The sequence below is a fragment of the Symsagittifera roscoffensis genome, chromosome 1 (assembly GCF_963678635.1).
Source record: "Symsagittifera roscoffensis chromosome 1, txSymRosc1.1, whole genome shotgun sequence".
NCBI classification, from domain to species: domain Eukaryota; kingdom Metazoa; phylum Xenacoelomorpha; order Acoela; family Convolutidae; genus Symsagittifera; species Symsagittifera roscoffensis.
In genome coordinates this window covers 3574350-3600735 of record NC_087062.1, presented here as the reverse complement: position 1 = coordinate 3600735, position 26386 = coordinate 3574350, and the positions used below count along the sequence as shown (strand labels likewise).

The following is a 26386-nucleotide window of genomic DNA, read 5'->3' as shown; positions in this document are numbered from 1 at the left end:
CCAGAGATATAGTGGAGAAAACTTTTTGTGTGTAAGATGACATAAGTGTTTCTTAAACTTGGACTTTATCAAAAACGTCCAATGAAGAATTTGTGAAAACCCCGTACCGAAAATGACTTTGGCCTACACTCATTTTATATTACGAAAAATGTCTTTGCGAGAACCATCGTTTTTCGATCTGTTTTTTTTCGAGAAGTGGATCTGGTTCTACCAGTTTTACGCTTGATTTTCTTTTTTCCAACTTCCAATTAATTTTGAACTGTTTTTGTTCCCACATCTTTTGCAAATGTTTTTAGATTTTACGTAGACTAACAAATCTGCTCCAATTCTTTCTGCAGCTGGGACTATTTATGTTTTAATGAAAGGGATTGCGTTTCTCGCAAGAGTTTGCGCAAGAGCTCTAAAACGTTGTCTTGCATGTCCTCAAAAAATAGGGAAATCAGCTGAACTTTCAGCAACCATTTCGTTTGAAGTTTAAATCAAAAATGGAAAAAATTTTTCTGCAATTTTTTAAACTGTAAATTTGTAAAGGACTGATTAATCATGTACTGTCCTGTAGAAATTATATCTCCACTTTTTACTTTAGAGATGAATGGAATACAACGCAATAAGGGAGTTTTAGTATCACCGACTACGTTATAATCTATAATATCACTATATATCATCTAAGATTGTATCCTTATAAGGTCGTCAGAACTTTGAGGATAACGTGGATTTTTTCCTTTCTTTATAACTCCTGTTTGATTTTGTTCCAAATCACAACCAAAAATGTGACTCAAGTATGAACTTTGACTAATAAACACTGATTCATTCTCACGTAAATGAGCAGCAATCTTTTGTGTGATTTTATCTACTGATACACAGATTCCGTTATATTCAAATGCTTGAGCACCTAGACGTTCTCGAATTTTGTTGTTCAAGGCTACAACTATATAAACAAAACTTGGATACAATCCTGGTTCAAAATGCGATGCTTCAATCTTTCTTTTATCATCAGAACTTTCTCTGCCATCTACGAATGTGAGCTTTCCCTCAGTAACTTTTTGGCACAAAGAAGGTTATCAGGTTTCAGGAATGACAACCTCCCATTCTCCTTTCAAAAGTATTAGCTAGGATAGAAAGTTTGTGAAAGAACTCAGATTATTGTTCAGATAACAATTTAAAGAAGCGCTGAATACTAACTGAAATTTAAATGAATCCATGACAACTGATCGATGGAAATTTAATTCAAAAAGTGTTTTACTTTTAATCTGAACATTTTCTCAGCTCTTTTTCATAAAACTTCCCAGAATTTCTTCTTTGCCGAGATCTTCGATGATGCATGTGGAAGGCTTTTTTTGTAGGTTTTGTCGAATTCTCAAAAATTGCATCAAAAATCGTGGTTTATATTTTTTTCGAAAAGGAATTTCATTCTTTGAATTTCTCACTCTGTCCTTGTTAGAGGTTTTTTTGTACAGAATTGAGAAGAAATCAGTATTCTTGAAATTTCTAGGTTATTTCCCAATAGATCTATTGACGCGACAATTCATTGTAGACACAAGTTGACGTAAATTTTTCACGAAGGTCTTCTATATAACGGTAAACTATGTGTTTTAATGATTGGATGGCTCTCTCTGCAAAAGCAGCTTTTGTTCCACTCATTGTTGAGTAAACCTCAACGTCGTTTTTCTCGCAAAATTTTTTGAAAGTTCCCCCAAATTCTGTTTTTTTATCAACCCAAAGTTTTTCAGGAGTGTTTTCTCGAGAAATGATTTGTTTTGAAAGCTTGAACAAACTATTCCATACTATGTCAATCGTTTGATGACAAAAGAAGTGATAAGAGATACTAGTTGTAAGCCTTTAGGAGATCATAAAATAGTTCTCTGTTTATGCATAGAAATTCTTTTTCGTGTGACTTCTGATCTTTCTCTTCGATGTGTTACTACGTCTACTTTTCGGCGATCCTTCAGCTCGTCCTGTAGCAAGTTCAATATACATTCGCTGAGGAACTGTATAAAACTTTTTTGGACAATAGAGGATGAAATGTTTTCGAGAAATTATTCGAAATATTGAGAGTATAGAGATGTATTGTAGCTCATCGTTCAAAAACTTTGTTTCTGTTCCTGTTGGTTAAAAAACGTTTGGTGGACTAAACCGCTGTTTGTGCAATATCTTAGCGAAGCAACTTTTTTTTAGTTAAATCAATGAGTAAATTACCATAAGGAGTAGATGTTGCATCTTGATACCACTCTTTCAATTGTGATCCTAGACCTAGTTGTTGATTTAATGTAATGATTTGTAAAACACCGCTCGGTGACTTGATTAAGACTATATGTGTATTTTGTAACTCAACATCTCTTCCCAATTCACTTTGATGAAACAAGTTATACTGAATGAATAATGTATTCAGTCCCCTGTGTCTTCCAGCAGTAGCAATTTTTACAAACTGCTGAGAAATTGAAATTTCTTCACAAGGGTCATCAATTATTAGCAGGTTTTTTGTTCCCTTATTGGAAAGGTTTTCAATCCGTGCAAAGTCAATTTCTTGGATAAATCTTCTTGGAAAAAGGTCTTTTCTTTGCATTTGTCCATAAAGAGTTTGATAAAGTTGATAAAAATTTTTTTTTTGTCAAATATTGCTTGAAATGTACCATTTTTTAACCAATCATAATTAAAATGCAATTTTTCAGGTCCACTCGGTCCAACTAGCGAAATAAAAGCTAGTTTTTTCAAAGAAATTTTTTATTCAAAGCTTCGAAGAAAGTAAAATATAACCGACTGTACTTGACAAAAATGCTACCCAAATTGTTGTTTCTTCACATGTATTTAATAACATTATTCGAACGATAGAGCATGCTAGTATTAAAATTCCGACAAAAAAATGGCACATAAAAACTAAAAATGATTTTTTACACGTACGTCCAAAATGCTTCCTTGAATTTAGTTCATGATTCTCCTCACCAAAAATAAATTTTACTAAATTTAATTGCTTGTCACATTGATCATCCATCTCAACTTTGGAATGAAAAAATTGATAATGATTAATATGTAAATTTCAATAACACAAGATAATACAAAAAGATTCACATAATTTACAATTTATCAAAAAAAAACATTCAGTCATGTTCCGAAAGCAAATACTTTTCTTTCTGCAAAGTGAAAAGCTTTTGCTTGACAAAATGGGTAGTTGCAACACCTCCAATCATGTTCTTCAACTTTGAAAATCAAATTCTGACCTTTTGGGCGTGAATAGTTGTCCAAGTTTCTAACCTTTGTTACCAAAATTTCTGACAGAACTTAACATTTTTCATAACTTTTTGCAAAAACTCCGTTTCTGGAGCTTTAAAATTTTTCAAAAATTTTTCAAGCTCAGTATAAATTTCATGACCACTGCTCCAACTGATTCCATGAAGATGCTTTGTAAACCAAGCAGACTGTGATGTAGCTTTGAACTTTTCGGAGGAAGAAACGAATCCAATATTTTGTCCATTTTATAAAATCCTAACTCTTTTACTGTTTTGTTTTCAAAACACTCAACATACAAAACAACCAGACTCATAATGTTAACTGTTTTTGCTGACGTTTTTAATTAAAATGACAAAAAACTCATCAATGCATATACTGTTATTGCAAAAATATTTCTATATGAACAAAAGAACAATCCAGTCACGTGACCAAGACAACAAGAATTAGGAAATCCAGGTACACCATAACAATAACTAGGTCCCTTATGCGTATTAGATTTCACAGATCCAGCTGCATCAAGTCAAATTGCATGAAGTCTGAAAATTTTTCAAATTGCAAAAAATAATAATTTCCGTATCCAATTAGAACCCAAAAAGAAATTTTTGGTCCATCTATTTCATACCTATGTGTGGGTCCAAAACAATACAAGTACGAAGAAAGTAAATTTTTCGTTTTTTGTTTGATGAAAAATCTTGCTCAATCAAATCAAAAATTTTGAAAATTACATTCAATTTCTCAACGTTCATTTTCTACAGTGCATTTGTCAATAATTATACAAGTGTTTTGAATATTTTAACATAATAAAAAACCGAGGGGATAAAATCAACCAGTTTATCAAACTCCTATTTTTCCAACTGAAACCTTTGGTTGTTTTTCCAAGTGTTTCCTTTTCTACGATATTCTATAAGATCTATTTTTGTAATATCTGAACGATAACATAGAAAAATGTTACGCCTTCCATTATGCAAAGTCCATTCAATTTAAGAAATTTGTGATTCTGTATCTAAGTCTTGCAGTTTTGCTAAATTTTGAGCTTCCAATTTTGTTAACAAAAATTTCTGGGGATTTTTAGCAAGACGATTTGAAAAAAATCTAAAAACAAGATTTCTGGAAAAACCAAAGTTCCAACTCATACTGCTCAGCTCAAAGAAAGTTTGAAAAAAAAGATTCAAGAAGATGAATACTTGAATTACATGACTATAAAAACATCATTCAACAAAATTATTGAACAATAGAGTTCTCAACAAACATAAAATCTCCAAGGACTTGGGCGAGTTCTTTGAAATCATTCAAAGTATAAATAACATAAGCAACTTTCTTCAAGACTTTGTACTCCTTTGAAGTGACCGGTCGAATCTGAATGTAGGGTGACGTGGTCAAACTGTATTTCTTGATTATGAGACACTCTCTTCACTTCCTGTTTGTTGCTACGTCATACGCCGCATGACAGTTCGCATGTTCCTGCTCCATGGTTGAATCTTTGTCAGATAAGGGTTCAAATAGAGGAACGAGTCCATTGTTTTCACATCGTGAATAATATCATTGCGTATTGCTGATATCATTTCTCCTTCTTCTTCGCCAAGATAGAATTGCTGGGGTTTTTCGATTTGTCCCGATTCATTTTCCTTTAGCAAGTGGAAGCATGGTTCGAAATAAATTTTCCGTTGTAGGGTTTTTGAGACCAAGAAAATCTCCGAATTCTTTTTTGATTTTTAGCAAATTCAATATAGTTGGGTAGGATATTTTTTCGCGAATGCAATTCTGATTTAAGACTCAGAGGCAACTGATCAGTAGTAGTTATTTGAAAACAATGATATTTTTGAATATTTAAAAATTAGGAAATGTAGATGACTCACTGTACATTCCAAATAAGGTATTATTATCTTATATGGAATAGTGAGTTGGCGATGAACCAAATATGGACCTTACGTTGGTGCTAGAACAATTATATAAACAACTCAATGTAGATAAAAATAAGTTTCAACAAATAATTGGTGATAACATCTGCTATGTGTCAAGTATATCCTACTTTTCATTCGTATTACAATGCAAAGTCTTTTTTATCTCTGTCTTAGAAAATTTTCATGAAAAATTCATTGTCACCAAGACCACTGTCTTTGTGTATCTAACCATTCATCATTTTGGCAGTGAAAAGTTGCAAGTTTTACTTGGTATTAATGGGATCATCCCTCGATCAAATTTTTCGAAGATAAGATAAATATCGTTTACCAAAATGTTGACTGTATTTGTACTTTTTACAAATCCAGATTTATTTCTATATGATTTCATCAAGAAATGAAGTTTTCAATCAATTGAATCGTGCTGTCGAAAACGACTTGAAATGTAGAAAACCGAAAAAATTATCCAGTGTTGCAAATAAACGTCTGTTGCGGAAAAAAATCACTAGACTGAGACGATAGCTCTGGTCAGAAGCTTGCGTGTAGCCAAACTCTTGGACCAGCTTTCTTAGAAAGGATTCGAAAAAATCAAAACTCAAAGTATGAGTCTGCTTTGTTAAAAACTGTTGATTGTTTCTGTGATGGTTATGGTTCTGTAATTAGTGAACGCGTCAATTTTTCAATTAATAATTAAATATTTGCTTATACAAACCTTGTCGAAATTAAATTTATTTCAAATTAAAAGATTTATCCATTTTTTTTGCTTGATGCAAATTTTTTTGCAAGATGCAATTTTTGATTTGAGTTTTTCAACAATTTTGCAAATTATCATTTATATTTTGTACAAGATGCAAGTATTGCTTTGGTTTTTTTAGTAATTGTGCAACAAACTTCATGAAAACAAATGCAAAAAGCTAAATTCTTTTTACTACGCATATGCATAAAACGCAAATTTTTTTGTAAAAAACTTGTTATATAACTACTAAAAACTTTTCATTAATAGGAAATCTAAGAACTAGGAAATCTAGGTAAAACATAACAAAAGCCAGGTCACTAATGCGTAGTAGACTTCAAAGATCCAGCTGCATCATGTAAAAATGCATGAAGTCTGACCATTTTTGAATTTGCAAAAGAAAATCCTTGCAAGAATTTCCGTATCCAATTAGACCCCCTAAAGGAATTTTTTTCCATCTGTTTCATGTTTATGTTTGGGTCCAAAACAAGACAGGTACAAATAAACTAACTTTTTTGTTTCGTATTTAAAGAAAAGTCATGCTTAATCAAATCAAAATTTTTGAGAATTACATTCAACTTCTATACGTTCACTTTCTACAGTGCATTTGTCAATATTTATAAAAGTTTTTTGAATATTTTTACATAATAAAAAACCGAGGGGGTAAAATCAACCAGTTTATCAAACTCCTATTTTTCCAGCTGAAACCTTTGGTTGTTTTTCCAAGTGTTTCCTTTTCTACGATATTGTATAAGATCTATCTTTTTGATATCTGAACGATAACTTTATACCTTCCATTATGCAAAATCTAGTCAAATTGAGAAATTTGTGCCCCTGTATCTAAATCTTGCAATTATGCTAAGTTTTGAGATTCCAAAAAACTGTTAGCAAAAAGTTCTGGGACATTTCTAGTCAGACGATATGAAAAAGTCTTAGAGAAAGAGCTTCAAAACAAGGTTTCTGGAAAAACCAATGTTCCAAGTCACACTGTCAGATCAAAGAACTTTGAAAAAATGTTCAAGAAGACGAATATTTGAATTAAATGACTACAATAACATCACTCAACAAAATTATTGAACCTCATAGTTCTCAACAAACATAAAATCTTTCAACAACTAGGAAACGTAGATGACTCACTGTACATTCTAAATAAGGTATTGTTATCTTACATGGAATAGTGCGTAGGTGATGAACCAAATATGGACATTACGTTGGTGCTAGAACAAATATATAAACAATTCAATGTAGATAAAACACATTTTTAACAAATAATTGGTGATGGCATCTGCTATGTGTCAAGCATATCCTATTTTTTATTCGGATTACAATGCAAAATATCTTTTTATCATCCTTCTTTCAGAAAGCTTCCAGGAAAAATTCTGTTTCACCAAGACTACTGTGTCTCTAACCGTTCATCCTTCTGGCCAGTGGAAAATTGCAAGTTTCACTTGGCCTTAATCGGATCATCGCTCGATCAATTTTTGCAAAGATTAGACAAATACCCTTTCACTTACCATATTGTTGACTGTTTTTATATTTTTGAATCAATTGAATCGTGCTGTCGAATACAACTTGAAAATTACAAGACCGGAAATCTACCCAGTGTTGCAAGGAAACGTCTGCTGCGAAAAAAAATCAAAAGACATCATCTCAGTTCTGCTCAGAAGCTTGCGTCTGCCCAAACTCTTGGATCACATTCTTTCGAAAGAACTCAAAACGTTCGAATCTCATAATATGAGTCTGATTTGTTACAAGTTTTTGATTTTTCCTTTGATAGTTATGGTTCTGTAAATAGTGAGCGTGTCAGTTTTTCTATTAATAATTGAATACTTCTTTATAAAAATCTTATCAAAATCAAATTTATTCCAAATTAAAAGTTTTTTCCATATTTTTTACAAGATGCAAATTATGATTTGATTCTTTCAACAATTTTGCAAAACATAATTAAACATGTTCAATAGATGCAAAAAAAGCTTTGGTTTTTTAACAATCGTGCAAAAATTTTCATGAATTTTTTTTAGAAAACAAATGCAAAACCCAACTTCTTTTTTCTGATGCATGTGCAAAAAACGCAAAACTAAATTGTAAAACGCTTGTTACATGATTGCTAAAAAGTTTCGTTATTGATGACTTTTAGTGCTATTGCCTATCTTAATACTTTGTTTTTCTGATGTTTTTGATCAACAAGCATGCAAAAAACTAATTTATTAAGGATCAAAATTAGAACAAAAAGTCGTAAGTTTTAAATTTTAACAGTGCAAGAAAATTTCGTTAAAATTTATTTCAAAATGCGAAACTATTCAATGAAATTTTTCTTAATTTGCAAATTTTTTGTTTTTTTAACGCGTGTGCAAAAAACATTACGAAAATTTTTGCGTGGTGCAAAAGTCTTTGTAAATAGTTATTATGTATGCAAAAATTGATTTTTTTTATCTTGTGTGCAAAAAAAAATGAAATATCTTAGAAGATGTAAAATTCATGTAATTTTGTCATCATCTGCATAAAAAAACTTTATGATATTTTTTACCAATTGCAAAACTAGTTTAATTTTTAATCCGTGTGCAAAGTTTGTTATCAAATTTTTCTATGACCTTTTGTCTTATCTCATTGTTCCTATTTCTTGAAAAAAAATTGGATGCAAAAAAAAAATTGAATTACAAAACCCACGGCAATAACCAAATGATTTACAAATCAAAGAGCTGTCGAGCCGCTGAGTTCTCAAAGTTTTGCAATTTCTCAATGAAGCGCAAAGCTGGTCTTGCCTCCATCGCCGGTGGTTGTCTTGGTGGTTCGCTGGCTTGAGTTCTTGGCTCAGAGAACCCCTCTCTTTTTCGATGGTATGAGCGCTCTCCACAGATCCCTCTCCCCACGGAAAGAGGAAATCGTCGATTGGTTGAACCACATATCTAGAGACAAATGTGTCGGGGTAGTTCATTCCCACATGATCGGACACTTCCTCCATCATTTGCATTGTTCCGAGGTGGTGATCTGTGATTGGTACTTGCGTCATATGATGTCCGTTGAAACCCCTTCGCATCACTTCCACCATGTGCCAGACCTGGATTGGGATGTCCATTCGTGCCAGAAAATTTTTAGACACTGTTCGTCGCACTTGGATTTGTACTAGATCAGTCGAAAATTCTACGGAGTACATAGGTTTGCTGTTTTGCACTGAGAACATCATTTTGAGCAATAAGTTGGGTAAAAGATACAGAGTAAAATCAAGAATGATTTAGTGCTGAGAGAGGAGGCAGTTGACAGTAGTTAAGTCGAAAAGAAAGTACTTAGAGATTAGAGATGAGGTAGTTGACGGTAGTTAAGTTGAAAAAAAAACAATTTTCAGTTTGAAGTTAGGGTTACCTTCAACTCTAATGTGTGGGTTTAACCAAACAAAATTGAGTTTCCCCATTTAGATTGTAATCGTGTGCAATCTGATTTCAGCTTCCTTTAATGGAATTCTCATATAAAAAATGTGTCCAATCGAAAACAAGGTTCCATTTTAGGTAAATTTTACACTTTGTTGTATCCAATCAAAAAAATGCATCTTTTTAAGAATCAAATCTTCCAAATAAGTAAAAACTTACAAATTGACCAAAAATTTACCAAACGTTGTTTGCTGTACAAATAAGAAATATTCCTGATATAAATAGAAAAATAAAGAAAATTTAAAAAAAAAAGTTTCTCTGCAATTTTTGTCTTAAATTTAATTGAATTTTTTGTAGGGAATCAAGAAAAAGTTGCTGTCAAGTTATTTTTATTTTTTTTTATAGATTTGAGAGGATAACTCAAAAATTGATGAACATATCAAAGCAAATCTCTGGAAATCTTAATTCAAACCTGATCATGCAGGATTTTGAACTTTGAAAATTTGTAAAGAAATTAAGAAAAAAAAAACTTTGCTGGGGAGTTTTTACAAATTTGGTTATCGGTTAAGGATTAAAAAGAGTCTTTGTTATCGTACGACTTTTTGATTAATTTCTAATTTTTGAAATGAAATCAAATTTCTGTTCTAGTCAAGTGTAATTCAGCACTAAGCTTATAGCTTTGATACTCAATACTCGGTTCAAAAGTAAACTCTTTGATAGAGTAAGCTTCACTGAATATACCTCTACTTATCCTGAATAAGCATCCAAAGTATTGAAAAAAAACTTAAAAATTACATCTATTCCATCAATAAGGAAATCACACGGAAAATATAATTTTTTATTCTGGAGTATCTGGAGGAAATTCAAATGATTATTTTTCATCCAAAGGTTTGTCTAGAAACTGCTTAGTTCTAATTGATTGAAAGTTTTTCTGGAAAATTCTAGACTTTAGAAGGAATGACGTAGGCGATGACGTCATTACCATATACGTAAAAATGTGTCGATTGTGACGTCACTTCTATTTAAGGAATGCAGTCATGACCATAAAAGGTTACTTGCAGAGGTGATGACGTCATTGTTAGTATAAATAGGCTGATTTTATTGGGTTTAATCATTCATTATGCTTACCAATCAAAAACAGTTAATTTAATTTTACTTCAAACTTTACAGTTCGTTACTTTACAAAAAGAAGAAACAAATCTTAATACATACATGCAAAAAACGAATTTCTTAATGATCAAAATTAGAACAAAAAAATCATAAATTTTAATTTTTAACTCTGCAAGAAAATTTCTCAATTCCTTAAAATGAGAATTACTTAACGAAATTTTTTTTAAATTGCAAGTTTTTTGTTTTGTTTTTTAACGAGTGTGCAGAAAATAATTTGAAAATTTTTGCATGGTGCGGAAATCTTTATAAGTATTCAACAGGCATGCGAAAATTGAATTGTGATTTTTTATCTTGGGTGCAAAAAAGTGAAAATTCTTACAAGATGTTGAAATTCATGTAATTTTTTCATCATTTGCATAAGAAAAAACTCAGTAAAATTTTTTACTAATTGCGAATTTAGTTCGATTTTTAATCGGTGTGCAAAGTTTTTCAACAAACTATTCTATGACCTTTTGTCTTATCTCCTTGTTCCTATCTCTTAAAAAAATTTTGGACGCAAAAAAACTAAATTAAAAAACACAAGACAATAACCAAATTACTTACAAATCAAAGAGCTGTCGAGCCGCTGAGTTCTCAAATTTTTGCATGTTCTCAATGAAGCGCAAAACTGGTCTTGCCTCCATCGCCGGTGGTTGTCTTGGTGGTTCGCTGGCTGGAGTTCTTGGCTCAGAGAACCCCTCATCTTCTTCGATGGTAATTTCTTTCTCCACTGATCCCTCTTCCCACGGAAAGAGGAAATCGTCGGTTGATTGAGCCACATATCTAGAGTCAGAAGTATCGTGGTAGTTCATTCCCACATGATCAGACACTTCCTCCATCATTTGCATTGATCCGAGTTGGTTATCTGTGGTTGGTACTTGCGTCACATGATGTTCGTTGAAACCCTTTTGCATCACTTCCACCATGTGCCAGACGTGGATTGAGATGTCCATTCGTGCCAGAAAATTTTCAGACACTGTTTGTCGCACTTGAATTTGTACTAGATCAGGCGAAAATTCTACAGAGTACATATGGTTGCTGTTTTGCACTGAGAAGATCATTTGAGCAGTAAGTTAAGTAAAAGATACAAAGTAAAAACAAGAATGATTTAGTGCTGAAAGAGGAGGTAGTTGTAGGCAGTTAAGTGGAAAAGAAAGTATTTAGAGATTAGAGAGGAGGTAGTTGACGGCAGTTAAGTTGGAAAAAAACCACTTTTAGTTAGAAATTAGGGTTACCTTCAACTCTAATGTGTGGGTTTAACCAATCAGAATTGAGCTTCCCTATTTAGATTGTAACCGTGTGCAATCAGATTTCAGCTCCATTTTATGGAACTCTCATAAAAGAGTTTTGTCCAATCGGAAATAAAGTTTCATTTTAGGTACATTTTAAACATTGTTGTATCCAATCGAAAAAAGTCATCTTTTTAAGACTTAAATCTTCCTAACAAGTAAAAATATACACAAAAGAAATCGCAAAAAAATGACCAAAAGTTGTTTGCTGTAAAAAAAGAATTATTTCTGATATAGGTAACAAAAGAAACAAAATTAATAAAAAAAATTTTTTCAAGTTAATTGAATTTTTTGTAGGTAATCAATAAAAAATTGCTGATTGTTGAGGAGATAGTCAATTTCTTTGATTTTGATATAGATTTGAGAGGATATCTCAAAAATTGATGAACATATCAATGCAAATCTCTGTAAATCTTATTCCAAACCTGATCATGCAGGATTTTGAACTATGAAAATTTTAAAAGAAATGAAGAAATAAAGAATTTTGCTGGGGCTTTTTTTACAAATTTGGGTATCGGTTAAGGAATAAAAAATACAAAGAGTCTTTGATATATTATCGTACGAGTTTTTGATTAATTTCGAATTTTCGAAATAAAACAAAATTTCTTTTCTAGTCAAGTGTAAATCAGCACTACGCTTATAGCTTCGTTACTCAAAACTCGGTTCAAAAGTAAATTCTTTGATTGAGTAAGCTTCACTGAATATACCTCTACTTACCCTGGATAAACATACAAAATATTGAGAAAAAAAAGAAGTTACATCTATTTCATCAATAAGGAAATCACACGGAAAATATAATTTGTTTGTTCTAGAGTATCTGGAGGAAATTCAAATGATTATTTTCCATCCAGAGGTTTGTCTAGAAACTGCTTAGTTTTAATTGATTGGAAATTTTTCTGGAAAATTCTAGAACTTTCGAAGGAATGACGTAGGTGATGACGTCATTACCATAAAAGGAAAATTGTCTCAGTTGTGACTTCACTTCTATTTGAGGAACGCAGTCATGACCATAAAAGGATACTTGCAGAGGTGATGAAGTCATTGTTAGTATAAATACGCTTATATTATTGGGTTAAATCATTCATTTTGCTTACCAATCAGTAACAGTCAATTGATTTTTACTTCAAATTTTACAATTCGTTACTTCACAAAAAGAAAAATTTGAGTTCTTTATTCAATTGGTACATTAAACTTTTAAATTGGATCATTTCTAAAGTAACACTTCTCTTTTTTCGATTTGTTAGACAATGCCTGCTATAAACTGAAATAAGAAAGTCAAGTGCGAGTGATGTGGTGATGAACACAGGAGATCTGATGCTCCAATACATCGAAATAGATGGAATACAAGAATGAATATATGTGTCCTAAATGTAACGTTATGTCCAAGAAGAAGGAGGATGGATTATCATGTTGCGAAGAAGCATGCTCAACAAATTCCAAAGCAGTCGACAGTTTTTCCTTCTTGCGAACAAGAGTTCCAAGTTACTACTCTCTCCAACAACATCAAAGAAAGGAACATGAACTTGAACAACGGAAACCTAGTGGTACTGTAGCGGACTTGAACAAGATTGTGGAGGAAAAAGGGGAAGATAGTGGAAAACTGAAGGAGAAACTTAGTGCTTGTCAACATTTTTGGTGGATACGGAGATCGAAAATGGGAGACAATAGGTACTTAACTTCCAAGTGTCCAAGTTAGACAATAAAACAATCAACGAGAAACTTGAAAAAGTCATGATCAAGCTCAATTTTTCCGCTAAAATCAACCTTGCTCTGGTTTTGTTCTATGCCCAAGAAAACAAAACTTGGTTTCAAAAATTCCATTTGCTCTGTACTAAAGCAGACTTGATAAAACTCCTATGAAAAGTGGAAAAACTTGATATTGTGGAGCAATGTACGCAAGAACGTCAAAACACAAAGTGGCAAGTCAAGTTGATTGCTAACGTCACCATTTTTGCTGTTTTGCTCAAAAACTTTCCAATGGGATGTGCGGACTCTGTCTTACCCGAACCTTTATTACAACATACGCAAAAGAACTGTTTTTCATTTAACAAAGACGAGGACTATAAAAAGTCCCTTTTTGTCTTTTCCACGCATTGGAAATGTTTATGAAAGGACACAATGATCTCGACTCTCACACTTCTAGATACTTTACAGAATTTATTATAAAGTCTGGTCATGATCCTAAAAGTTTTCATGGAGTTTCAGTAGAGACTTACTTGTTTTCGAGGAAATTGTGCAATGAAACATATTTATATACGATTTCGATATCCAAGAAGGTGAATATGTAGGAAAACTAGCTCGCCGAAGAATCGGAAGGATTGATAACAGGGTTGAACTACTGAGATTCAACAAAGATACAATTCTTACGAATGACATAGATAGCTTCTTCAAGTGCTTCCGGTGTCCTAGTTGTGACACTTTTTTCCACAAATCAGATTACTTCAAGTATATTTACCCAAGGAACGTGTCTGAGCTTCGAGAAACCTTGTTTGAAAAGCTAGAAGGATTCAATCTTCCAGTTTCTGAAAAAAAACAAGCTTTCCAATAATCTAGCAATTTTCGATTTTGAGTCGATTTGTGTTCCTACAGAGGAACTTAAAGATACAGAAACTACAACCTGGATAGGAAAACATGTTCCAACTTCAGTCTCAAAATCATCGAATCGGATTGATCAACCCACTTATTTGTACAATAAGGATCCACAGAACATGATAATCGATTTTGTAAGCAACCTCGAACTATTGGCTGAAAAAAGTCAGCTGGAGGTTAGAACGAAATTTCAAGATATTGAATTAGCTGCCAATGAATGAATGAAAAAGATCTTTGATCGGCTAAACGAGCGAGGTGAAAATTATTCAAGCAACAAAATCGAGTACGAAGACGAATGCATTGAAGATTCGGAAGAAGCAGATATCTCAACACAACTCTTGCGAATTCAGAAAAATCAACTCTGATTTAAAAGAATATCTGGATAGATATGTAAAAATTTCCGGATTTAGCAGCGGTAGATATGATTTGAATTTGATCAAATCCTACTTAATCGGCTATTTGATTTGCGATAAAGAACAAGAAGCATCAGTTATCAAAAAGGCAAATGACTTTATATCTTTCAAGTTTGAGATGTACTATTTCTTGACAAAATGAAACTCTCGGTGGAGCAACAACACTGGACTTCTTTCTCAAAGCTTATAAGGCTAGCGAAACGAAAGGATTCTTTCCCTATGAATGGTTTGATAACCCAGACAACTTGATTTTCTGGAAATGCCACAGTATGAAGCTTTCTTCAGTAAACTTAGAAACAATAATCCTCTAGATAAAGATATCATTGCTTATGAAAAATTGAGAAAGAGTGGGCTTGACGAACAAGACGCACTGAAAAAGCTTCAAATCAAAACTGTGTCTGCATCTGGTTTCCATAATTACAATTACTTACGAGAGACTTGGAAGAAAAACGGAATGACTGTGTTGAAAGACTGTTTGAATTGGTACATCAACAAGGCTGTAGCTCCAACGCTGGAGGCAATGCAAAAATTGAGTCCGTTTTATCATAACAAGGCCATTGATATGCTAAAACTTGGATGTACACTTCCAAATCTTGCAAAGTATGTTTACATAAACCTCAATTTACACGTTTTATCCATTTTGGGAAAGTGAATAAGATTTGTGTGAAAAAAACGAGAAGACATGACCGGTGGACCTTACATTGTTTTCACTCGAAAAGCTGTGATTGACGAAACATTCATCAAAATTTCATCAAATGTTTGTAAATCAATCGTTGGAATTGTTGCAAGTCAGCTCTATAATCGAACTCGCAACTTTGAGAATATGGTTATGTCTTTTTACCGGGAAACAAAACCAGAATGTGAAATTGAGAGCTTTTTTACATCTGGAGAACAGAAAAATAATTGATTGTTTTAATGTGGACGGTTATTGTGATCACTGGAAGACAATGTTCGAAGCAATGGGATGCTACTCCCCGTTCTTCTGGTGTCAAGAAGCTCGTCCCTCCTTAACAGAACAGGATAATGAGCGAGGAAACAAGAAAAAGAGATGAATGATATGAGACAGATGATATGTCAGATTCCATTTTCCTTACAAAAGACCTTTCTACATACTCCCTTCTAGCAAAAAAGATGGATCTCTTTTTCGCTACGTTCAGTGCAATTTAGTTGTTCCAGACGAACTGAAATCAAAATATGCCAACTTTTCTCCAATTTTCAAAAAGCACTGAGATTGGAAGGAACTATCTTGGAAACTATATGGAAAACTATGCAATCGAGAACGAAACGTTAAAACATGCTCAGAGAATGCTGATATCTAGTTTCAAGCTGGAAAGTGGAATATTTATAACTCCTCTCTTCAACTTTTAAGCAATGAAGCTTTTAGACAATTCCTCCTATGGATATCAGATCATGCATAGATCCAGGCATACAATAACGGAGTATCTGAATGATGAAAAAACTCATTAAACGATCAACAAACCCTTGACCAAAAGACTAAATATAGTTGAAAAAGACTTGTATGAATTGGAGTTGTTGAAGTCAACCATTAAACACAGAGAACCCATCATTGTTGGATTTTTCATATTACAGCATGAGAAACTGAGAATGTTGGAGCTCTACTAAATTTCTTCGACAGGTTCTGTGATGTGAATAAAATTGAAGTTGGAGATGGATACCGACTCAATTTACTTGGCACTTCAGGTGCATAGAAATGTTAAGTTTATGTAGCAAAACTTATTGCTGCTATGACACACAAGTCAGATAAGTTCAAATTTAGCAGCAAGACTTAAATAAACGGGTCTTAGAAGATTCTGGAGACGGTCCCATGTCGAAATATGGGAGAGTGCTCAATATAGCAACCAATTTATTAATTATAACCAAAGAATTTAGTTCCGTAAACCACCTGTTGGCCACATAAGAGTAAGAAAGAAAGAACATAGTTATTTTTATCCAAAAAGACAAGTTATGGATGATGGAAATCACACAAAATCATTGAGCTTTTCTAGTCAGGTGTGATTCGGCACTAAGCTTATAGCTTTGAAATTCAATACTAGGTTCAAAAATAAACTCTTTGATTGAGTAAGTTTTCCTGACAATACCTCTACTTACCCTGAGTAAACATCCCAAAAATTGTGAAAAAGTAAGATTTTACATCTATTACATCAAAGAGAAAATCACACGGAATATTTTCTTCTCCTCTAGAGTATCCCGAGGGAATTCAAATGTTTATGAACAGACATTTTTCATAAAAGATTATTTTTCGTCCACAGTTATGTCTAGAAGCTGCTTAGTTCTAACTGATTGAAAATTATTCTGGAAAAATTTTCTGACCACAAAAGGATACTCACACGGGCTATGACGTCATTGTTAGTATAAACACGCTTTTTATTGGGTTAAATTATTCATTTTGTTTACCAATCAGAAACAGTCAATTGGATTTTACTTCAAATTTAACAAATCGTTGCTTCAAATAAAAAAAAACGTAAGTTCTTTATTCAATTGGTCCTTTAAACTTTCAAATTTGGAACATTTGTTACGTCCTAGTTTTCTTTTTTCGATTTCTTAGATAATGCCTAATTTAAACCGAAAAGAGACAGTCAAGTACGAGTAATGTGTTGATGAATACAGGAGATCTGATACTCCGATACATCGAAAGAGATGTGGATACAAGAATGAATTTGTGTCCTATTTGTAACTTTATGTCCAAGAAGAAGGAAGAGAAGAATTATCATGTTGCGAAGAAGCATGCTTAAATAAGTTCGAAGCAGTCGACAGTTTGTCCTTCTTGCGAACAAGAGTTTCCAAGTTACTACTCTCTCTAACAACATCGGAGAAAGGAACATGGAGTTAAGCATCAGAAACTTAAAGATACTGTAGCGGGCTTGAACAAGATTATGGAGGACGTGGAGGACATTGTGTTGAACAAGATGATGAAAAACTGAAGGAGGAACTTGGTGCTTGTCAACTTTTTTTGGTGAATACGGAGATCGAAAATGGGAGACATTAGGTACTGAACTTCCAAGTGTCCAATATTATTAATTAAACAACCAACGAGAAACTTGAAAAAGTCATGATCAAGCTCGATTTTGCCGCCAAAAACAACCTTGCTCTGGTTTTGTTCTATGCCCATGAAAACAAAACTTTGTTTGAAAAATTCCATTTGCTCTGTACTGAAGCAGACTTGATAAAAGTCCTATGAGAAGTAGAAAAAAATGATATTGTGGAGCAATGTACGCAAGAACGTCAAAACACAAAGTGGCAATTCGAGTTGATTGCTAACGTCACAATTACTGCTGTTTTGCTCAAAAACTTTCCAATCGGATGTCTGGACTCTGTCTTACCCGAACCTTCTTTACGACATACGCAAATGAACTGTTTTTCATCTAACAAAGACAAGGACCGGAAAAAGTCCACTTTTGTTTTTTCCGCGCATTGGAAATAATTATGAACGGACACAATGATCTCTACTCTCACACTTCTGGATACTTTACAGAAGTCATAATAGAGTCTGGTCATGATCCTAAAAGTTTTCATGGCGTTTCAGTAGAGACTTACCTGTTTTCGAGGAAATTGTGCAAAGAAACATATTTATATACGATTTCGATGTCCAAGAAGGTTAATATGTAGGAGAACTAGATCGCCGAACAATCGAAAGGATTGATAACAGAGTTGAACTACTGAGATTCAACAAAGATACCATTCTTACGAATGACATAGATAGCTTCTTCAAGTGCTTCCGGTGTCCTAGTTGTGACACTTTTTTCCACAAATCAGACCACTTCAATCAGCGTCTGCTAAAATTTAAGGATCGAGTGAAGTATATTTACCCAAAGAACAAGTATGAGCCTCAACAAACCTTGTTTGAAAAGCTAGAAGGATTCAATTTTCCAGTTTCTCAAGATAACAAGCTTTCCAATAATCTAGCAATTTTCAATTTTGAGTCGATTTGTGTTCCTACAGAAGAACTAAAAGGAACACAAACTACAACCTGGATTGTAAAACATGTTCCAATTTCAGTCTCAATATCATCGAATCTGATTGATGAACCCACTTATCTGTACAAGGAGGATCCACAGAACTTGATAATCGATTTTGTAAGCAACCTTGAACTGTTGGCTGAAAAAAGTAAGAGACAGATGATATTTCAGAATCCAACTTCCTTACAAAAAAAACCTCTTTCTACAGAATCCCTTCTAGCGAAAGTAAAACATGGATCTCTTTTTGGCTACGTTCAGTGCGATTTAGTTGTTCCAGACGAGCTGAAATCAAAATATGCCAACTTTTCTCCAAGTTTCAAAAAGCACTGAGATTGGAAGAAACGATCTTGGAAACTATATGGAAAACTATGCAATCGAGAACGAAACGTTAAAACATGCTCAGAGAATGCTGATATCTAGTTTCAAGCTGAAAAGTGGAATATTTATAACTCCTCTCTTCAACTTTTAAGCAATGAAGCTTTCAGACAATTCCTCCTATGGATATCAGATCATGGATACATCCAGGCATACAATTACGTGAAGTATCTGAACGATGAAAAAACTCAAAGCGATCAATGAACCATTGACCAAAAGACTAAATATAGTTGAAAAAGACTTGTATGAGTTGGAGTTGTTGAAGTCAACCATTGAACACAGAGAACCCATCATTGTTGGATTTTTCATATTACAGTATGAGAAACTGAGAATGCTGGAGCTCTACTATAACTTCTTTGACAAGTTCTTTGATGTAAATAGATATGAAGTGTTGGACATGGATACATACTCAATTTACTTGGCACCTGCTGAAGAAAATTTAAAGGACTGTATCCAACCAGAAAAGGAGGTGTTTGGGAAAAATGAGAACGATTATAGAGACTCTTTCAAGGCAGATGCAAAATCTATTTTCTTCCTCGAGCGCGTTGCAGTATCCATAAAAAGCAAAATAAGCAGGAGCCGGGATTTTTCAAAGAAGATTTTAGGTGCACAGAAATGCTATGTTTATGTAGCAAAACATATTGCTGCTTTGACAAAAGGTCAGATAAGTTCAAACTTAGCAGCAAAAGATTAAGTAAACATGTCCTAGAAGATTCTGGAGACAGTCCCATGTCAAAATACAGGAGAGTGCTCAATAAAGCAACCAATTTATTAATTACAATTAAAGAATTGAGTACGGTAAACCACATGGTGGCCACATAAGAGCAAACAAAGACAGGACTTACTTATTTTTATCCGAAACTACAAGTTCAAGATTCATACAAAAAAATTGAACCTATAAGACCTGATGCAATGTAATAAATTTATAACAAGTGATGCAATGTATTAAACTTTTAAATGAAGCAGTATCTTGTTGGGGTTTTATTATAAAGTTGAGATAAAATTCAAATAAGATGCCGAGAAATAATAGTTTCATAGTAATTCGTTTTTATTCTCTCAAAAACTTGATTTTTTTCGAAGTTTCAGTAGGTTTTAATACAATTTCAGGTAAATGTTTCAAAAAGTAAGATTATCTAAAAATTTAGTTAACAGGTCGAAATATAACAAACCTTATCGTAAGCCCAAAAACTCTTACCATTGACATACCATGTACCAAAAACTTATTAAAAGACATTCAAACCACAATCTACACGTAACTAGCCAGTGATTTTTAATAATTAGATAACGCGCGCCCAAATTGTTGCGATAAATCTTGACATTCCCACACCAAAACCAAACAAGTTTTTCGTTCTCTTACCATTACATTGAAACCTTACCATTGGTATTCCCTATATTAATACATTGTAGACTCTATATTTAATCTTAGTACATAGCGAGGCTGACACGAAATCTATAGCGTGTCTTAATATATTGGGCCACCGGCTCAACCCCCCCCCCCCCCTCCACGCACACACTTTAGCCTCATTATCTACTACTTACGATACTTCACAGGACAAGAAGATTATAACACCCAATGCACCACAATTGTAAAACTTCCAAAATAACCATTCATTATCTTTATTACCACAAAACTATAGACATACACCGACAATAGAGCACACCTCTCCAAGTCATAACTACCCACAAAGCCCAGTTTCTCACATAGTAGTCCATCAACCAAACATAGACGACACTTATGAACAGATCATCAAACAGCCACATGCCACTGATTTAGCCCACTGGTTTAGCCTACGATGAGACGCCAAGTTGGTTCCCTGAACCTCTCCCTTTCTTACCCATCGAACTTTTTACGCCAATTCTCCGTTATTTCCTCTTCTGACCTCACCTCTTCCCCCTTGTTATCATTCACCAATAATTACCACGCATGAATTCTGATGACTCCACAAACACTGTTTTAACACTATTTCACAGTTTATTATTTCAGACATTGACACCTCGGATGAATTCCAGAACTCCGAGCCCAGCTCTTCCACTTTTTCGCATGTCTACCTTTTTCGCAACCCATTCAGACTCAAACTCCCCAGCCCCCTCCTCCTACACAGATGCAACCACAATCTTCTCCCCTAAGGTCAGTGATCAACCCGACCCTTCCAGACCCGTCACTGAAGAACTAGAACATGAGCTTGATAAATTCATAACCTTACAACAACAGCTTCAAAACAATAACACACACACAATTCTTAATTTAGCACACTCCGTATCCTCTTGCGAGTCCTCCAACCCAGCCTCCACAGTAGAAGAAACCCGAGCCCGCCGAGTATTCAAAAGAAAACACCCAAATGCTCGAACATTTCATCGCCCCGAACACCCCGATTGTTTTCCTTTCACCCCCAGCACACTAACACGAAAGAATTTCTCAGATATAATTAACCATGTTTCCCACAAAACACATATAGTCGCGCCAACGAAAACCAAATGAACTACGTAGATGAATATAGCCTGTTCCCATTACTATCAAGGACATCTCACTATCGCTTCAAAAAACACATGTCACTCCTTTTGTATAATAATCCAGAAGACAATGGAATTTGTCAATCCCGATTACACCAATTAACTATCGCACTGCATGAAAAACAATTCACAACCATCGGATTAACTCAAACATTCAATAGGTTTATTGCACAAAAAAATAAAAGATTTTCCATTAACCATTATGTTCTTAAAATTGCACGATATATGGAAGATACGATTATAGAAGAGACAAAGACACTAACACTCAATTAACAGAGAATTTTTTTTATAAAACCCTAATATGTCTTTGTAATTAACAGCATGAATAAAAAATATGATACTTTAATTTTCGCAGCACTAAAAGACACTAAAGCTTATAATTGGTATTTCAATAAACTTAATCACTTTTTGCTCATTTTTAACACCAAAAAACGTGGCTTGCACTGTTCACGCGAGATAATGTTAGGCACGGAACTAACCCACACACACACTAAATATAATTTTATTCAAAACTACTACATAACTAACATACATCACGAAATCCAAAAGATAGATTCATTTTTATTAATTTCAAATACACATCGCCGTTTTTCCTAAATTTCACCAATTGTATTAAAAACACTTACACCGACAGCATCCTAAGAAACTACGACCCCATAAGACAAATGTATATATTCTGCCCGCTAACCAAATAATTTGACGTCGAACAGTTTCGCCCACTAATCATCCCCCATAAATATATACAGCCCACCGAAGTCCACACTCTAGATTTTATTCACAAAACTAAATACAAACATAAAATCAAGCAATCTCATTGACAACACATCATTTGAATTCCCACTCAATAACGCAGAACACAACGTCATCCGAGCACTCGAGCTGCTATGGCCCTCTCATTCAGACTAAAAGCGTCATCCGCCTGCTTGCTAAACTCCTCACATCATCACACAAATTAACACTAAATTCCCAAATGGATTTTTTGCCGACGACAATGATTTGTAGGTTTTTTTTAAATTTCACTAATGAATTCAAAACATACTAAACACTCTTTAAAAAATGTTTCACCTTTCCTTTTTAGATCTCACCATTCATACATCTAAACAGAAAGTTTTTTTTTCAAATTCAATTTAACAAATTGCAGTATATATTTGAAGCAGTAAATTTTTCATTTTCAAAAACATTATTTTCATAAAATTAATGTTCCACTGCAATAAATTTTTAAAAAATGTAGTAATTTCATACAAAAAAAGCTAAGAAATTGACAGTACTAACCTTTTTACAAGACGCTTCTTTTATAAACTTGAATTCATAAATCACACATAAAACACACGCTCTCTCCAAATCAAGCAACTCGCCCACAAAAAAAATGTTTAAAAAAAAATTTCAAGTTTAAAACTTTCAGTGATGTCAACCCTAACATGTTTTAACACGGTTATAAATTTCCTTTAGGATGGGAAGGAAAATAGTCTAACCAACGCCGCTTACTAACACCACAAAACCACTAACTAACAGAATAACTCAGAAAGAACAGTCCCACGGTACCCAAACCAGATTAAACAGCGATTAAAACTGGATAAATTATTCTTTTGAAAGCCACTTGCAAGTTTTATTAAAACACAATAAAACAGAAAAATAGTCAAAGGACAACCCCAAACAAATGATTCTGATTTTAAGAATTGGACTCAACGAAAACAAAAAAGAGAAAAAACACATAATAAAAAAGTCACAAAAGGTTGAACACAGAGAGAGACTCTGCACAAAGAGACCATAAAATTATAGTGCATTCCTGGTCTCACTAACCAGAGGGACGTCCTGAGCATGCTCTATAGCCGGCCTAACACACCGCGCCATAACCACGCTTAGTGACCCACGTTCTATTTTTGACGAGAGTTGCTCTAGGGTGAGCGACTTTCTAAAAAACCAAGCAAAATAAAAAATAATTACTATTAACAAATCATAACAAGAAACTTAACTTACAAGATGTAAATATATAATGCTGTTTCTAATGATTTTTTAGATCCCCAGGAAGGAGCAGCAAAGAAGATGACACCTAGACTACATTCCAACACTGGAATGGCAAATCTAAATGGTTTGTTGCCTCAGTCATGACCCTCAAGAATTTTAAGTATGGACCCAACATCGAAGCAAAGGAAACCCATTGAAACAGACCAATGGACATCTCGATGTTGATTTCACATACCAATCGCAGTCACTTGGCACTTCACACAGAAAATGCCAAACTTCACCCTGCACGTAGTCTCGCTCTAAAACTTAACGAAATCAATACATTATTGCATCGATCAGAAGAATTGACACAGTCACCCAAGACTACCCACAATCAGCGAGACCCACTTTGAAACACAAACTAAACAATCTGCTTCCTTCTAACACGAGCAACTACATCTCTCCTCCTTCAAGAAGTCACTGCTCAAAACTTCCACAGAAAACTACATCTTCCGTCCTCCACAACATTAAATAATTGAAGAACTAAAAACTCTCCAAACCCCGGAGGGGTGGAACCAGTTCTAAACTAGTATTGATAAATGTTCATAAATATAGTTCGCTATCTTTATGCATTGACTTTTATTTGTAAATGCTGAAACTACTTGTAGTTTCAGCACCAGAACAATTTGAATAAATCCTACACTACAGTTGTTCTCCTCCTGGATAAAAGTCCAAGCACTAAAACGCAAAAACGAGTATACACTAGATCTATTGAGACTAGGAGATATAAGAGTAATATTAGGATTGGTATTAGACTAAGAAGTTGAACGAATTTTTCAGGCCGAAAATAAGATAGCGTGACGAACAGACGGTGTACCTTACCCGGTTTGACCTCCATACACCAAAAAGGCTTATTATACAATTCCATACATCAAGTGTGTGGAAAAATGCTTGTCATACAGTTTTCATACAATTTCTAAAAATGGTTGAAAAAAGATATACACTTATTTCTGTGGCTGTTTGATTCTAATAAAACAATCTGGTAAAAAAAACCGAGGCTTTAGTTTTTTGAAAAAATGCTTATCATACAATTCCCATATATGGAAATTGTGTGACTGGCATTTTTTGATGGTGACACAAAAATTTTTTAAGTAATTTTGAAAATTTGGCCCAAAAACTTTTTGTTTTTTTTTCAACCGCAAATCGAATTTCGTACGCAAACAAACAGTTTTCGAAAAAAAATTTTTGCATGCAAAATTTAATTTTTTGTGTGCATAACGTAGTCCTGGTTACGATATTATTCGCTTTTATTTTCTTTTGACTTAATTTTTTTTCATCAAAAACGCTAAAAATTGCTACTTTCTTTGTATGGGGTGTTTATATATGCCTTGATCAATGTCTGATAATTTGAAAATTCGAATATTTAAAATAATCATCATTAAAAAATTTTGCCAAAAACCAAAAGTTTGTTGCTTTTGCTATATTAATTGTGAAAGACAGCCAAACTCAGGTCGTTTTCTATGCATTGCAAATGCAAAGCCCGTCCAACCTTTGGTGCTTTGAGTAACCAAAGTCTTTGTCACTTGTGGTCGGCTGCAAGCACAACTGACTATTTTTCAGAAATAAATTTAGAAAGAAAAAATCAAACTTTTTGGTTTATGGAAAAACACCTATCATACAATTTTCATTTATGGAAAAAGGTTTATCATAGAGATTTCATACAATTTTCTGTACGAATGGAATTGTATGACAAGAAGCTTCTCATATATGGGAATTGTATGATAAGAAGTTTCGGTCATCCCGGGTATCTGAAATTACTCTATGAGTATAACCAAAAGGTCATAACTCAAAAACTTGAACTTTGCTAATCAAGTTATTGAATTCCAGAATGATTTTTGTATCCTTTCCTTATCAGTAACAATGATTCGTCGTAGGAAATTGTGGATTTAAAAATATTCCAAACAAGAAGAACAAAGCTGATTTGCAGCTCACCTGGTCCCAAGAAATTTCCTTCCCTTAATTCCGGTCCTAGTATCCAATCACCGTAGGATGGCACATTTGCAGAAATAGCTGCACCAATGTACAAACCGCTCGTCTCAGGCGATGAACCCAAGCAGGTCACAATTGAGCCATTCTTGAACAAAAAAGACACAAATTATATCCTTTTCAATAAACTCCGCCCGCTACACTCACCGCTAGTAAAAACGTCTATTTTAACTAGCATCCAGTGAAATTTCAATGTCAACTATCAAAGCCTTCATCCTTCAACAACTCAGATTGCAAAAAGAAGACATCTTGCCTATCCAGTGTCCAGTAGCAAATCCATTGTAAGTATCATAAGAGATTCAGAACCCTTGGAATCGTTTCTTAGAATATTATGCTTGTTGAGGCGGATAAAATCAATCCACAGCCTCGATTTTTTTAGATGACACTAAGTTTTTGGTCATTTTTGGCAATCCATATTACTGGCTTGCAATCCATATTACTGTCATTTTTGGCAATCCAACCCTTTATTACTAATTAATTAATTCAACAGTTAAGAATGTTATCTGGTTTTTAACAATGTTCTTCTTCTTGGTGGAAAACATTTTAATCAAACATAAGGTCTTTTTCAAAAAACTTCAACACAAACAGGGTCACATTTTGCCAACACCCAGCTTTTTCAATTATCCAAATTACAAGATTTCAAAAATATTTAATTTTTAACGTAAATTTTTTTTCTGATGGTGAATACTAATATGGCGCTCTTGAATAGTTTAAGGTGGACAATTTTTGCAATATTTTGGGGAACATAATTTTCAAAAACTTTCGAAACCAACATGGTTTTAAGGCTATGCAAAACTTACTATACAGTAATTTTGCAAGGAGCTGCTGTGGCTGATATAATTTTAAATGGAACTGAAAACTTAGCAACCGCT

At 33.7% G+C, this 26386-nt stretch overlaps 2 protein-coding genes across 2 annotated transcripts in view; one reads left to right on the top strand and one right to left on the bottom strand.

Annotated features, from left to right (window-relative positions):
- LOC134857014 (uncharacterized) overlaps nt 1–26386 on the top strand; it is a 290454-nt gene that overhangs the window by 82286 nt on the left and 181782 nt on the right. The window lies entirely within an intron of this gene.
- Nucleotides 1–26386, bottom strand: part of LOC134841790 (fibronectin-like) — a 121820-nt gene that overhangs the window by 80246 nt on the left and 15188 nt on the right. The window contains exon 5 of the mRNA XM_063857858.1: nt 25461–25602. Coding sequence (XP_063713928.1) covers nt 25461–25602 — 142 coding nt within the window. The remainder of the gene's footprint in view (nt 1–25460; nt 25603–26386) is intronic.